This window comes from Gymnoscopelus braueri (genome assembly GCF_963280865.1).
Source record: "Gymnoscopelus braueri genome assembly, chromosome: 18".
NCBI lineage: Eukaryota > Metazoa > Chordata > Actinopteri > Myctophiformes > Myctophidae > Gymnoscopelus > Gymnoscopelus braueri.
This window is the reverse complement of record NC_137618.1, coordinates 39,869,130-39,886,309: the sequence shown is the minus strand read 5'-3', so window position 1 is coordinate 39,886,309 and position 17,180 is coordinate 39,869,130. Positions and strand designations below refer to the sequence as shown.

General features: G+C 42.4%; 2 protein-coding genes across 2 annotated transcripts; both read right to left on the bottom strand.

Annotated features, from left to right (window-relative positions):
• Positions 1-2,233: 2,233 nt before the first annotated feature.
• On the bottom strand, positions 2,234-16,767 carry LOC308105792 (general transcription factor IIE subunit 1-like; the record flags this gene model as incomplete). The annotated part of the gene is made up of 4 exons (XM_080456719.1): positions 2,234-2,859; positions 4,524-4,756; positions 11,693-11,973; positions 16,690-16,767. The coding sequence occupies 4 exons, from the start codon at positions 16,765-16,767 to the stop codon at positions 2,615-2,617; spliced, it is 837 nt and encodes a 278-aa protein (XP_080312845.1). The 3' UTR covers positions 2,234-2,614.
• On the bottom strand, positions 8,440-9,606 carry LOC308105793 (leukocyte elastase inhibitor-like; the record flags this gene model as incomplete). Its single annotated transcript, XM_080456720.1, has 1 exon — positions 8,440-9,606. One exon carries the CDS (start codon positions 9,604-9,606, stop codon positions 8,440-8,442), a length of 1,167 nt encoding a protein of 388 aa, XP_080312846.1.
• Positions 16,768-17,180: the final 413 nt, after the last annotated feature.

Here is a 17,180-nt window from a genome sequence, read left to right as displayed (position 1 = left end):
TTTTAATCAACACACAGACGTAAAGGGTGTCCAATAGCACTGACTTATTAAAAGAATTTCAAAACACTGAAAAATGTAGCTAGCTGGTTTCCGCAAGACACCAACGATATACTGTATCCTATCCCTTTTCTTTACTTTTTGTTTTATAACCATTTTAGAACTAAAACAAGGAATCGATAAGAACCGTAATCGATTTGATTAACTCCTAACGTTACCCATCCCTAGTTTCCATCCCGGATCTGAAACCGTACTGGCTTTCAGGGAGGACTTATTTGGCAACGGTGGGTGTAATTCTATCCCAGGGGACCCAGGACAGAATTAGGAGCTTTTTTCTAGTATGCTTGAGAAAATACTAGAAACTAAATACTTGGATCTATAGCGAGTGAATCAAAAACCTGTCCTATATGCCTTAATCACTTAAACCCTCTATTCTTAGTAAAACAGACAGTAGGATTAAAAATATATATATATAATAATGTACAGACTAATACAAATAATTATTATAATCCCTCTCAATCATCACTTATGAATAACAAAAAGTGTGTGGGGACCCTTCCCTCTGCCTGTTTACGAACAGCAACAGACAAATTCTACTTCTTATACCTTTATTCAGAACAATACATAGTACAAATACAGAACCATCAAACCACTGAAGACTTTGGAGCCTGACACTCCTGACAGAGCCAAAAGAAAATATACCCTCTTTTTGACAAATAAAGCCTTTAACCAACTCTATTTTTCAACAACTAGAGCGGGCGTGGACTAATGGTTCAAATTATGAAAATAAAATAAATGATAAACATAGTGAATTGGCACTTTGTGCACAAAACTGACTCCTTTCTAGTATGCCGACTTGAGAAAATACCGAACGTCATTCAAACCAAACACTTGAAACTAAATAGCGAGAGAATCTCATCTCAAAACACTGTCTGATATATGCCTTAACCCATTAAGAACGGGAGAGCATCCGTCATTTTAGATTTTAACCACTTTTAACCACAGAACCACATATTTTAACCATTATCTTATACTTTGGCTATTAAAAAATAGCAGATATACAAGTTCATAGCGCAGCACTCGGTGCAGCGCTATGAGCTTGTAAATCTGCAACAAAAAAAAAAATCATGAACATTTGTGCAAATTTGTACATTTGTAACTCAAATCTCTGCTTCTGGGGGTTCTACAAATGTCTTCTAAATCCTAACAGTTCTTTGAAAAAATGATGTTGCTACATCAGTGGTGCTCTTTCATGTCAAGGACCCCCAAAATTATATGTTTTTGTCCGCCGACCTCCATCAAAATATGTTGTTCCAGGGACCCCCAGAAGCAAAGATTTGAGTTAAAAATGTTGTTTAAAAAATACATGTATTCGAAGATTTTCACAAATGTTCAAGATTTTTCAAAAATAGCAGATCTACAAGCTCATAGTGCCGTGCTATGAGCTTTCTAGATCTGCTATTTTTGAATAGCCAAAGTATAAGATAATGGTTATAGCTCAAATCTAAAATGACACAGATGCGTTCCCGGATTGAATGATTTAAAATATCATGGCATAGGGGCATCCGGGTGGCTCAGGGGTACAGTCCCTGCTCTTCACCGTGGAGACTGGGGTTCATAACCTCCACAGTGCCTCTGGCTTGGCCGGGCGCTCCAACCAAAACAACTTGCAGAGTTTGTGGGTGGGAAGCCAGCAGGGAAGGCCGTTCTCTGTGACTGTACTGGCGGTAACCAGAGGAGTGGGCACCTGACCATTGTGGGCAACTCAATGTTAAATTGGTTATTTAAAAAATAAAGAAATAATTTGGAAAATGGTCTTAAGTAATACAAAGTATACATGATTTGAACATGCTTGACATTTAAGGCCTACATTGCTAGAAATTGTCATTTTGGGAAAAAACAAGAAGTTGATGGGTAAATTCAGGGCTGATAATGACAATGCAATGTTCAAATCCTGTATACTTTACATTATTTCAGCTAAATAAATCAAACTACTTTAACCCTATTTTATACTTTAGACTAGTATTCAAACACCTTGAAAATTGTGGAATACTTTTGAAAAACACCAATCTTTAATGGGGTTCGCTGGCTAAATACATTTTCAGATGGGGGTCTGTGGTCAAAATCATACATGCCAATTTGGGGGTCCTTGACATAGGGGTCAGCAGAGACAGGGACAATACAGGTAATTGGCTTAATGACTAAATTGGAAAGTAAAATAAAATTCACAGTGTATAGAGCTGACTCTGTAAATACATGACAGTGTAACATTATATTTTCCTCTTGAAGAGTCACGTCCTGCTTAGGCAGAACCAGAGACGGAGAGGTAATGAGAGATTGTGAATTTGGTCCTCCCTGACTGTGACAACAGTGTGTGTGTGTGTGTGTGCGCACGCGCGCGCATGTGTGTGCGCGCGCATGTGTGTGCGTGTGTGTGTGTGCCATTCAACAGTACATGGCCTCGTAGATGTTCTGGCCCATCTTGATGTAGGCCTCCTTCTCCTGCGCGCTCATCTGCTACACCAGCTCGGGCCTCTGGCCCACCTCCTGGTAGGAGTAGGGCCGCCCCGCCACCATCACCGTGGGCTCCTCGTCCCCCACCTCCTCAAACTCGTCGTCATCCTCGTCTTCCTCCATCACCTCCGCCGCTCCTCCTCCTCCTCCTCTGCGCTGGGCGGCGGTGGGAGGGGCCTTGGGGGACTCGTCGTCCGACTCGCTGGTGTTGCTCTCTGAGTTGCTGGCGTTGCCGGAGGCCAGCGCCCTGGCGGCAGCCGCTGGGCTGGGCTCTGGCTGGGCTCCGGGCTGGCTCAGGCTGGGCTCCTGCCGCTGGGCTGGGCAGGGCTCCGGGCGCCATCTCTGCCGCTGTGGGAGAGGGACACAATCGGACATGTGTCAAAGATACCGTGTCGCTCGCTGTCGGCCGGAAACTTTCTCGCATGGATTCAAGCTAAATAAGATCTCACGACTGAAAATGTTCGTTGGACCAAGTCCTAATTCACCATTAGTGAAACATTATGAAAGGAGCTCCCCCCACACTAGCGCTGATTCCTAAACAATTAACCCAATATGTAAAATGATGCTGTTTTAGTAATATTGTTCCTGCTGCTCTACATACTGCCAACCAGGTGAAGAAACCACAGACTGAGCCTTTAACCTTTCCTGTTCTATGAAATGTCTGAGACCTTTTTATTTTATGGAAGACGATTCTGAACATATTGCTAGTTTGACCACTTCAAATGTTCTAATCTTAAAATAATAACCGAAAATAGCCTATCTAGCGATGCATTGAGAGCTTGTAAATCGGCTATTTATACTGCGCAACATGCTTCCATAGAAGCAGCGCTGGCTTCTATGGAATCCAAATGATCCATCCATGTCGTGAGCCCGAGACGGTTGCCTCCCACAATTTTCGAATGCTTCCGTCAACCAGTCCGGAGCAGTGTTGATTTTGACAGCAAATTTAGATTTTGTTAAAAAAAAATGTCTTTTGAATAAAATGCCATTTAGGTTTAGTCATATGAAATGTTTTGGTTTTTGTCTAGTTTTAGTCGACTAAATATCATATTATAGTTGACTAAATCTACAGTTGATTTAGTCGACTAAAATGTATTTTGGCTGGCTTTGATGGCGTCGTAATGGCTGATTTTACACTTGGTTGCATGCTGAAAATAGCCGATATACAAGCTCACAGATCTGCTATTTTCAGAGCACAACACCCGAGCGCAACCAAACATAAAATGACTTGTCTTTTAATTCTACTGGATCTCTTCACCATTAGTCCCTCCTAAACATTTTAGTCTAGTTTTTATTTGTGTCAATATATTTATTGACAATTAGTCGAAGCATATATAGCTTGCTGCTCATCAGAAATGGGAATCCATTTCATATATATATATATATATATACACACACACACACACACACACACACATACATACATCTGCAATTTATTTTAAAGCCAATACTATTCAAAAATAGCAGATCTACAAGCTCATAACTATGAGCTTGTATATCTGCAATTTTTGCAAAAATAAAATAAAAGAAAGAAACTGTGTGCAAATCTTTGAATATATATATACATTTTTAACTAAAATCTTTGCTTCTTATCTGGGGTCCCTGGAACAAAATATTTTGAGATGGGGGTCTGCAGCCAAATACATGGCTGTATGGGGGTCCTTGACATGAAAAAAGTTTGAGAACCACTGATATTATAGCAACATAGGTTTTTTCAAAAAAACGTAGGATTTAGAAGACATGATTTGTAGAATCCCCAGAAGCAAAGATTTGAGTTAAAATATTCTCTTAAAAAAAATATATATATATATATATATGATTTGCATACATCTTCACGAAAAAAATTGCAGATCTACAAATTCATAGTGTGGCACTCAGTATATCTGCAATTTTTTGAATAGCCAAACAAATCTTAAAATGACACACAGATGCGTTCCCGGTATTGATGGGTTAAGAGGGAGATAAGCAACAGCTCTGTGCGTCGGCGCAAAGCAAAAAGCAGAAGTCCTCACGGTTGCTGAGGGGGTCCGGCTCGCTGTAGGCTCCCTGCACGGTGCTCTGGGTGAGCCACACCGGCCTCTCCTTGGGAGCCTTGCCCTCGCTGGCCTGCTTGCGCTGGTCCTCCTGCTCCACCATGCTGATCTCCACGTTCTGGGTGTAGAGGTCGGCGTAGGACGAGCCCTTGCTGGACCAGGCCTCGCGGTGTGGTCCCAGTGCCCCGGCGGCCGCTAGAGCGCGCTCACGGCTGGACACAGAGAGAGAGACAGAGAGAGAGAGAGAGAGAGAGAGGTCAGAGGTTTGTGAGACACTGCAGTAGGCACTGTTTCCCAAACACTGGGTCCGGACTCATTCGTGGGTCACGGGCACATTTGTATGGGTCACGAGTAAATATCGCTTTATTTATTGTTTCCTACGTTTATTATCATTTCAAAAAAGTGGAGAAAAAATATATGAAGAAATTCCATAAATTAGAAAACAAATGTTTAAGAAGCAGTGAAAATAGCCGACTTAAAGGTCACAAGCTTTTGCTATTAAAATATTTTTTGACAATTTGCTCCTCTAATGACGTGGCCTAAATGAGTGGTGCTGAAAGTGTGGTGCATGCACAAGCATGCGTTGGTATTTGTGAATACCGTCTCTCTGCAGGAATAACTGTGAGAAGATGTTGCAGTAAGTATTGTTTCCCGTTTGATTTCGAGCACTGTGATCCGACTAGAAGACAACATTTGGTCTGATCTAATACAGCCGTATTAGAGGCTTAGCAGAAGGTAATTAAATAATAACCCATTCCAAATTCATTCCGCGTGTATTTTACCTTGCAGTGATTGCACCTTGTGCCTGTGATGCTTAAAGAAAATCAAGCAAGTTATTTAGTCTTCCCTGGAGTATGTCTAGAATGATTCCAATAAATAACTGAATGCGTTTTATTAATTTCTGTGAATTTGTTGTTCTGTACTGTACATCAATATGAAAAGGGATTTGGTGAAATTCAAATCAGATGAACCACTTTTTCTTATCGGAATAAACTAGAATTCGTCTCTCCTTCCCTTGTCACCTTTTTCGATAGATCATACATGGGCAACTGGCGGCCCCCACCTTCACTTAATGCGGCACACAGGTTAATATGGGAATACTGATATATTATTGATTTCAGCTGTTACAATTCCAAACATGCAACATTCCTATATTAGTAGCTTAATGACTAGTATTACAATTCTATTGTCTTTTTTATGTCCAATGGATTTGTATTTAAGTTCATAAAGTTAACATAAGTATAACTAAATGCATTTGAAATGAAATAAATAAAAAATACTTTTCAGGAGTCCAATTCCAAAATAGCAAAAGTAGCAGATCTACAAGCTCAAAACGACTGCGACGCGTTTTGAGCTTGTAGATCGGCTACTTTTGCTACTTTTGTGTGACATAGAATGGCGAAGTACGGCAATAATTCACGAAAAAAGTAAAAAATACAGAGATAAGAGGTGTCTGCCGGACAGTACGGTATATGCAATGTGGCCCTCTGGAGTGAGTGTGGAAATATAGTGGCCCTCTCCATCATCAAAGTTGCACACCCCTGTGATAGATGCTAGTTGACTATGCAGAAATACAGTATGTTAGTTACTTGTCCACATGTTTTCATTATTTAGATCTGTTTTTTCTTGACCAAGACACACGAACACTGCCAGTAGGCCAAGGAAGTACCCGCTATTTTCTCACATATTTTGTCTATTTAAAAGAAAAGAGTCCGGTGGTGCCATATTTCTGTAAGCTACTAGATGGAGGCAGTACAAAGTCTTTAACACATGTAGTCTTTGTCGCGAACGGGGGGGGGGGGGGGGGGGAGGGGAGAGAGTCAGCGCACTGAAGTCAAGGCACAGACTACTGTGTTGTTGACGGAAAACAGATGCACGCTTATGAGAAACAACAAAAATAAAACCTGGCAAAACAGTTGCGTGCATTAGCGCAAGATGAGGATAAAGGAAACATTCAGTCTAAATGTCCAGTTTGCTAATTCACAACTACTACTAGGCTACTACTTTTGTATTTCAAACTTTAAATTTCTCTAAATATTATAAACTTTCACGACAGCCTAAGTATAAATATCATCTACAGTGTATGAAAAGGCTACCATAGGCTACAGTGAAGTCGGACTGAATACTAACTGTTTTTTCTTTTTTTACTCTTGGTGTGGGGATTATCTTTGACACAGTAGTTGTGAATTAGCAAACTGGATATTTAGACTGAATGTTTCCTTTATCCTCATCTTGCGCTAATGCACGCAACTGTTTTGCCAGGTTTTATTTTATTATTTTTTTAGTTTAGTTTCTCATAAGCGCGCATCCGTTGTCCGTCAACAACACAGTAGTCTGTGCCTTGACTTCAGTGCACCGACTCTCTCCCCCCCGCCCCCTTGCGCTTCAACTTCACAGGAAAAGGCCCCCTTTGTCATGCACAACACAGTCAAATTGGATATGTTTATATCCAATTAATTCTTGTTTAGATTTAAATACATTTTATGTTTATATTTATTTATTTAATTATTTTTGCTGCTTAAGGTTTCAGGTTTGCATATGGTATGTGATTATCACATGTCCACCGTCTTCCTTCCTATGTTCAAGGGCTTTTGGGGAGAAACGAAACTTGGAAGTCACTTCAGTGATATGGTGGATGTCTTTTGCGCGTCCAGTTATGGAGGATTTCTAATCGGGTTGAGGGTTTAACCCGATTAGAAGTGTCCATGTGAACGCAGCATCCACCACCATAACAGCCTTACTGGTTACATAACATCCTATGGTGGAAACCCCGGGTTCCTCCTGTGAAACAGTCAACATTCATCTGTTTTGTATCTTTGAGTGATGAATTAAAATCCCATCGGAAGGTCATCATAATGGCTATCATGCTGTTCATCTGGATAACTGGTTTATTTACCACCATCTGCTTTGGCAAACTTTGTATACACACTCCCAGGAGGCCGTACGTTGCACGATCAATATACATTTTTCCTCCATTTCTTGGATCATGATGCAACTCTTCATATAGGCCACACCCATTTCTGCCTGGCTAGATCTTCCATTTTGTATTTTGTCCAAAACACACTTTTTGCTACTACTCCTACAGACCAGTAGTTACAACTAGTTCTCAAATACTGCCCGAACCCGACCCTACACGACCCGATGTTTGCAGGGCGGGCAGAAAATGTATAATAATTAGATTAGTAGAACATTTTAAAATAACAAAATAAAATAAAAAATAGACTCAACTGGCCCTAGCGGCCGAACGGTAAGGCCGACGGACATGGCAGTGGATGCGTTGGATGCAGCTCAAAGTGAACTTTACTAAGGTATCTTGTTCAGGTTATTAGCCCTAGCCCGTGTTAATAAAAAAAAAAGCCAAAATGGCCAAAACTCAAACATCAAAAAACGGAGAAATTAGCAGTTTTCAGGATGTTTTGGCCATTATCTCTGGAATGGAAGGTCCAATCTGCTCAGTTCAAAGCTTTTTGGGTGTGAGACTTTGGGTTTTCTGGCTTAAAATTAGGGTAATTGATCAGGCCGGCCCAGTTAGGGCCCAGTCATGGAAAGGCCTTAATTTTCAGGCCTGTTGAGAACTCTAGTTACAACCCATTGGCTGTGACTGGCTTTCAAAGTTTTCTGGATGGGACTGAATCTTTTTCTGGTTATCCAAGTCTCTCTTGAGAATGACACCTCAGGTCCCAATGAGATTACCTGTATACAAATAAAGTTAAAAGATTAAATCTACCCCTAATTTGGGACCCACATTGAGAGGCCTCTAAACAATGCAGAGGCAAGGGAAAATTCACTTATACCATTCACTTATACCATAATTTTCAGTGTTTGTAGCAGGAACATTTTGAATGAGCATGCAAAACAGTAAACTATCTGTGGTCCAGGTACCCAGGACCCCAACTCAAGGAGGGGAGCAGTATCGGCCTGCAAAGAGGATGCTCATGGTGGGGTTGTGTCGAATGAAGAAGAGGAAGGGGTGGTCAAAAACGAAAGGAATAGGAGGAATAGGGCCAGACCTCAACATCATAATGGCAGCAGTGGCGGCAGCTGCCTCAGTGCCCTCCTCGTTCACTTCCACAAAGGCCTTGTGCACCACCTTCTTAAGCACCAGGTTGTTGACTGGAGACATGCCGGAGAAGTCACTCTGTTTGATGTCAAAGGCGTCCACCATGCCCATCTTGATCAAGATGTCTTTCATGTCATATGTCTCCTCCATCTTGAAACGAGGCAGGCCAAGCAACACCTTCATCTGATTCATAATGCTTGGATTGGTCCAGTCCATAAACTTTTCATAGGTTAGCTTCTTTTCTAGCTTCTCCAGGCCTGTCTTATTGTCCTCCATCTTAACGGGCAGAAAAACAAGCATGCTAAGGTCTTTCCCCATGTAGGGCAGCTCCAGGACATCACAGTTGACCTTAGGAATGAAGGCATGAGGGAACGTAGCCTCCTGGTACATCATCTTCACCGGCTTGCTTTCAGTCTTGCTGAGTCTGAACTGTTCATCCCTGGTTCTGTCCTCATGGAACAACTTGTCCCACTTGGCTTTAAAGTAGATGGCATTGACTAACACCAGTCTGGTATCTCCATCCACCACACCCGGGGCAAGCAAGTCCTTGATTTTATCTTGAGTCTGTTTCTCCACCCAGCTGTTCATGTTCAGCCTGGCTCCTTCTGCGTTGCCAATGAAGTCCACAGGCTCCAGCTGTGCATCATAGTGTTTTCTGGTGGCACTTAAGAAATCCTCAACAAACTGGTAGGACTGCTCTCCATAGAGGCGGTTGGCCAGGCTGAGGGCATAGGACTTCCCTGGCTTGTTCAGGTCACTCATAAGCTTAGAAAAGTCCATGTGGACGTCATCCTTAAAGTGCAAGACCTCTGACATCTGTGTGGCTGTGTTGCCACGGGCCCCCAGCAGCACCATGGCCAGAGCAGAGGAGATGCTGAGAGGAGAGTAGAACACATTGCCAGTGTTGTTATCCTCCGACAGCTGTTTGAACAGAGTCAGGGAAAAAGTGTTGATGGCCACTGCCAGGGGGGTTGGTGGCATTGTGATCAGTGTGCTAACCATGTTACAACTCACACAAAGTAGTATAACAACTTTAAAAATGTTTAACTTCATGTTTGTAATAAACACTTAAAACCAGTTGACTGTAACCTCTGTTTGCTTTAGGGGTGTCCAGGAAGAAATTAACCAGTGATTACTTGACACTACAATCCTGGAATGAGTATTGTTGGACTAAAAGAAGAATATAGTTCATCCAGGTACAACTTCTACTTTAACGTTTTCTCCGATAAGCAAGGAAATTGGTTGCTACTGCTCTCAATAATGCAGTGCGTTCCGGTTTTAAGCTGCTGTTCCTTGACACTTGCATCATCACTATGATGTCAGCCATGCTCAAATACAGGGTTCTGTGTCAGTCTTGCCCAAACAAGGGGTTCTATGACATCAGACTAGCCTCTAGGGTTGTCAAAAGTATCCATAACTTGATGCGTTTTTGATACCACATGTGTAAAACAATGCAATTTCTGTTCTTGATACATTTGATGTATGTATCACGAATGTATCACGTTGCAATCACTGGTGGTGGCAAAGGAACAGAGAATTGCTGCAGTTGCGTATGTTCGAGTGGATGTAAACAATGTACATACACATCCAACAAGAGGCGATGTAAGTGATACATTATCTTTCGACAAGCCGGAAGGCAGAGATGATGTTTTCACCCCTGTTCCCCCGTATGTGTGTCTGTCAAATTGGCCTCATGGTGGCACTATATCAGGCCAGGTTTTCGAGTGTGTTATTACAATAACTAATGAAGGGGTTTTAATATCAATCTATTAATTCCAGCATTCACTGTACACACTTGGTGGGTGTATTGCTGAGGACCCAAGAAAGTGCAGATGTCGATCAGATGAGCGGTTCGGTTCTCAATGCTGCATGCGCCCATACTGTGGTTCTTGACAATGCTATTAGCAGCAATTCAGAGTATCAAATAATCTGTCCATTCTGATTGGCCACATACTGTATTCTTAACGGGCACAGGCTCTGAATGGCCCTGCCCAGAACGGCCAGTGCACTAGTTTAATTGAAATGCTGAGAATGAAATACTGCCACTTCACTCCAAGAGGTGGTTTACAGCAGTACAGGAAGTCTTTTTTTAAGTAGGTACAGTTATAATATGTCACACCTCAGACACAGTGGTAAAGAGGTTATCACCAAACGTATCATCTTACATGTACTTGATATACTGACCAAGGCTGACCCGGTAAAATGCAAACACAATCTCTCCATCACACAAACACACATTCACTCTTAGTGTCATCTTAAATCTGCAGCCCATCCTAACGACCCCCTGCTTTCTATGCTGTAACCCCCCTCAAACCTCCAGCCAGCTACCATACCAACCAGCCAACTAGCCAGCGGAGCGGGGCTTTGAGATGAGCACAGAGCCCTGTGTCAGTTCTGGATCTGTCTGATAAAGACACCTGCTGTCTCACCATAGGGACCAGGGGGGAAATAGAGAGTGTGTGTGTGTGTGTGTGTGTGTGTGTGTGTGTGTGTGTGTGTGTGTGTGTGTGTGTGTGTGTGTGTGTGTGTGCGTGCGTGCGTGCGTGCGTGCGTGCGTGCGTGCGTGCGTGCGTGCGTGCGTGCGTGCGTGCGTGCGTGCGTGCGTGCGTGCGTGCGTGCGTGCGTGCGTGCGTGCGTGCGTGCGTGCGTGCGTGCGTGCGTGCGTGCGTGCGTGCGTGCGTGCGTGCGTGCGTGCGTGCGTGCGTGCGTGCGTGCGTGCGTGCGTGCGTGCGTGCGTGCGTGCGTGCGTGCGTGCGTGCGTGCGTGCGTGCGTGCGTGCGTGCGTGTGCTTTAAAATTAATGGGACCATAATTTACTAAACACATATTATGATTTAAAAAATACTTTAAACTAGCAATCGAAAACAAAGTGTTTATGAAAAGGTTTACTAAGGTAAAAAAATCAAGTGTAAAGTTCGCCGAAAACCTCATTTACTATTGAGATTCTAATGTATTGCAAACGGTAAAAGGTGAAATAGCGGGGCCATTAATAGGAACAGCAGGCTGAACGAGAACCGGAAGTGAGCTTCAATTCCAGTGAAGTGCGCACACGCGCACACACACACACACACACACACACACACACACACCTCTGTTTGAGGGCAGGGATCTCGCCAGGCTCGGGCTCCAGCAGGTCCTGTGACAGATTGATGTCCTCGGTCTCGCGGAGCAGCAGGTAGATGGGTTCTATCTGCTCGTTGAAGCGGGCCACCAGGGTCCTGGCGTCCTTCTTGGGCACCGCAGACTCGTCCTCCTCCACCTCCGTCTGACAGAACGTACAGCGGAACGTCGCTGAGGGAGGAGACAGGGGACACACACTGATGAGCACCCGTCTGTCTGTCTGTCTGTCTGTCTGTCTGTGTGCGTAGGGCTGTCACGATTACAAATGTAAGTTGAGGATTAATCGTCACACTAATAATTGTGATTAACGATTTCATTGTGTTCTTGGCATTGAACATTGGAACATATGAATAAAAAATACATTTCTGTTTGCCTTTTAGGCTATGTAATGAAGCCTAACCCTAACCCATTGCAGAGGGCAGATATGACAAATAAGTGAAATATGCAAAGAAATTACTGACATTTATTAATTGTATCCTTTAAAAAAAGGTATCAAAGTATTCATGACGCATTGTAAGCTTGTAGATCAACTATTTCAGCTTTTTTATGTATGAAAATGTTTCAACATGGAAACGATTACAAAATAATTAAGATAATGTGATTATCACAAGTAATTACGATTAGACGAGTATGTTATAATTGTGACAGACCTGTGTGTGTGTGTGTGTGTGTGTGTGTGTGTGTGTGTGTGTGTGTGTGTGTGTGTGTGTGTGTGTGAAAACAAACGTTTTCCTTGCGACAGTGATGTGTTCTCATCTCATCTGTAATGCAAAATGACAGCCAAGTGCAACAAAACAAATTAAAAACATCATCACGTCATTCACTGCTCAGCTGATTGTAATATTTGTTTACCGAGATGTAGAATATAGAATGTATAAACCGTTTTACTGCTTTAAAGGGATAGTTCACCCAAAGAATTACTTATTTTCTATAAATTACACACCCCATGAAGCATTGAATTCGTGGAGATTTTTTTTTTTTGTTGCATCCCTAAGCCAATAATTTGATTACCGGCGGAAAGATGCTAATGTATCCGGTAGGAGACTCAAAGTAGACTCTTTCAGTCTCCTACCGGAAATACACCCGTTCATCAAATTATTGGCTCAGGAATACGTCAAAAACAAACAAATCTCATGAGTTCAATGCTTCATGGGGTGTTTAATTGATTGAAAATAAGTCATTTTTTGGGTGAACTATTCCTTTAAAGTAGGATTTAATGTAAAATAAAATCGATATATAGATTCATACAATAATAATCCCTCTCAATTATCACTTATGAACCACTACACTAAAAGTGTGTGGAGACCCTTTCCTCCGTTTGTATTTTCTTATTTTACTTTGTTCGGGACATTTCTGGTGCATCAACCTTTGGGCAGCAGTTGGGCATTGTTGGCGTCGTTGAGCCAGGGAGGAAGGGCCATCTTTGAACATTGTGTTTAGAAACAGGCAGCAAATACAAATATTTTGTGTCCTGATCAGGCCTGGAATTTCATCATTTTAGAGGCAACACCTCAGGTGTAGTAGTTTTAGGGCACAAAGGCCAAATGCCAGGCCAGCAAGTCCAGCAAATGAGAAACATGTTATGAATTGAATTTAAGGGTTAAGAATGATTTCATTTTAAATACACAGTATACTAAATATATCGATACATTCAGAATCTCAACAAGACACTGGTGTCTAAAAACATTGACAGAAAAAAGGAGAAAACAGTGAACCAGCTGGCACATTGTGGCAGTGTGGAGAGGGCATCAAGGCCTGTATTAGTCCGTGAGCCAGGACCCCAAAAATGGGGTCATCATTACCATCTGGGGGGAATAATTCTCATAGTGATTTTTGGGTAGGTATACACCCCTAGAGCTAGGAAAAATGTGATAGCCTTGCATCGGTGGTAGCTATCTGTGTGTTATCACTCCTTTTATAACCACAAGCCAAAACACAGTTTTCAAAATCCGAATGAAGCATTCTACTTCAAACTGATGGTTCTCTCTTATTATTGACCCTCTCTCTCTCTGAAAAATGGTTGGGATAAAGCTCAGACTATATATTGTCCAGAAAGGTTGTTAAAATTTGCATATCTAGAATATTTTTCTATTACAGGCAGTGACAACATAGTGACTATATGTGACATAAGATGTACTTTGGTTTTAATGAAAGATGGAACACAAAGGGTTCCTTTGTAAATTACCTATAGATTTAAAACCATGTTAGATTCTAAGGAAATGTATTATGAAATTCAATAAACAGAATATAGTGCAATGGGTAAGAAAATATCCAAAATGGCCACTAAACACACGCCTGGCAATTTTTTACTTTTAATCCGCTTGTCTTAGAATACCTCTGTTTAATACCTATTTTTTAGGGTTTTCATATGTAGAATCCATTCCTGATGTTATTTTTTTAATATCAGGTCAATCATGTCAAAGGTCAGGTCAAGGTTAAAATTGACCTCTGGGAGAACAACAAATGGAAACAACTTGATGAACATTCATGGTTCACTATTCATGATTTTGTTTTGTGAAAAGTGTCATTAACATGTCACAAGAACTGGTATTCATAATAACATGAATGTAAAATGATATAATCTAATGTCAAATATGTATCTTTTGCAACTACATCTGTATTCTCCAACCCACATCCTGTTCTACCTCATCCTTACAAGTATCCTCCTTATTAACATCACTCCTCATCTGTAGCTTGAACATATCATCAGTAACCATCTTCACCAGAGCAGTTACAGTACATCAGTGATGTACTTCTCACTCTCTGTGCCCTAAATTGATATTGCACCATGTCACATAGCTCTGACGGTGGGGTCACCCTTAGCAATGACAGGAACAAGAATATCCTAGATCTCCTATCCAAATTTTGTGACATCAAACGACTTGTCAGGTGGGGCTTGGTGGTCTGCCACTTTCCACAACATCACTTGTAAATAAATGAGCCCACATGTGGTGCAACAGGTTGGTCGGTGTTGGAGGAAGGGCCATTGACTTGTGGCACCCACCTCACCCAGCACATCAGGGTAGCCTGGGAAGTTCCCTGCCAGCAAAGTGTAGTGTGCTCTGATCTTGCCTTTGTCATACATATAAGACTGTCCCATCCCAATGCTCCATCTATACTTTACACTGTAGGTCCACCTGATACACCCCAATACACAGCATACAACAGGACAAGAACATCAGTGTAATCACTGAGCATGTGTATCACACCCTTTCCAGAGATGGCTGCATCAGGGATATAGGAACTCATGGTGATGTCTGCCTCATCATGACTAAATGCAGTATCTATCGTCAGCACTGAAGGTGTACAACATGCTCAACGGCTTCTGCTTAATGTTCTTACTCTTCATGATGACATCTCATGTGGGTAAAGGACATTACTATTCACAACAGCATGGGGGCAAATTAGCCAAGGATGGGATTGAAGAGATGATCTTTCTGTGTGTGAGGAATCCTACACCCCAATATTTTATGACCAAGACACACCAGTGCTTCAACTCTCCCTCTGTTTCTGCACATTTTGGGGAGGGCTTCAGTCCACTCCACTCACATGCATCATGACAGCATCTTTCCTGATCGTTATGGCAGTCTGCTCCCCAGACTGGTCAGCAGAGACAGTGATCCAGAATCCATCATGGTGCCGACAGACAAGGTCTAGCTTAGCCTCTATGCTATGGCATGGAGCACATGCATCTTCAGCAGGCACTGGGTTAGATATCAAGCACACTGCACATGGCCAGCATGGAAGAAGTGCTTCAGTCATGTGCTTCATGAGCGAAAAGGTGAAGTTAATGTCAATGTGTCTCCCTGCGCATTCAAACTGGTGGATGTGAAGTGTAGGAAGAAGTTGTCTACCCACTGTCAGCCAGTAGGATGGAGATGTGCAGTGTCCAGGTAGGCTACTGCTGTATCTGTTCAAATGTCTTTGGCCAAGTTGATAGAAACCACTTCAGAGTGCTGCTGATACACTCAGGACTGACCACTGAACTTGCCTGTCATGTTCTGCAACCACATGCATTTCCACTTCCAGTGCTGAACCTTGCATCAGTTTTGCAATGCAGCTGAAGAATGACTGTATAACATGCATCCCACCGGGATGCACAATTACATTATAGAGCTTATATACCTGCAAGGTGTCAACAAACGGCTCCATGTCAATTGTGAGGTGAATAGGGCCTGCTGTACATGTCAACCAGTGACCATATCTGCTGCCTGCTTGGACACCTGGTTGGACGATAAGGTGCGAGAGAGACCTTGACCTGACCTTTAGCACATAGGCCAAAGACTGACCAGCAAGTCAAAATATAACATTAGAAATAGATTCTACACCTATGACATGCATACCTTTATGACATGCATAACTCTAGACATGCATACCTTGACAAAAATCACTATGAGCATTATTCCCCTCAGATGGTAATGACCAACCCCCCTGGCTCACGGACTATATGCCTATAATTCCTATAATGGTGCTTGTATATGTGCACATTCATGAGCGTGTGAACAACAGTTCATTTAAGGGTCCAGTTGGTTTCCTAAAAATAAGTACAAGCAGCTCAAAATGTTATCCAAGTGATTCAACTACTACTGCTGCTTTCCACCGTGTATGCAACTTGAAATAAACATCCTGGAAACATTTTTTATTTACGGTGCTTAAATATGGCCATTACTAATGTAGCTTTCGTAACAGTTTAGGGACAATTGTATTGTTTGGTTAATTTAAACACCAGTATTCTCAAGACAAAACGTTTCAGCATTGGCTCAGATACTGTTTGTACATATAATTACTTCAGTTATAATTATATACAGTATACATTACACAGTATACTATTATACTCACTCATCCCATGGCCTAGGGGGCCATGGTGGATGCTTGGGCCGTCAGGGATCTCGGTCCTCTGCTGTACGAAGCAGTGTTTGGATGCTGCAGCCGGTCCATTCCTTGATGTTGTCCATCCAGGACTTACTCTGCCTGCCTCTTCTTCGCTTTCCCTCTTCTGTCCCCTGTAGGATGGTGTTTGACAGGGCGGTATGTCTTGTGACATGACCATACCAGGCCAGTTTGTAGGATGGTGTTTGACAGGGAGGTATGTCGTGTGACATGACCAGGCATGCAATGCTCATTTGGTATGTTCTTGCACTCTATTTCAATGACGTGACGTGCACGTCGCTTAACACCTACATTGCAAGTCACACAATGGACAATTGATATGCATCTAGGCTTATTCCTATGTTAATTCGCTTGGTGTGAGTCGGGAACCGTTGAAAACTTTGTTGAGGTGCGAATTTAAAGTTGTTTTAAATCTATGCGTGTGCCTGCGCGTGCTCCTGGTCAAATAGGTTCCGGCACAGAGTGCAAGGCCGTCCAGTGAGCATTGCACCCCTGGCCAGTTTGTAGGATGGTGTTTGACAGGGAGGTATGTCTTGTGAGATGACCATACCAGGTCAGTTTGTAGGA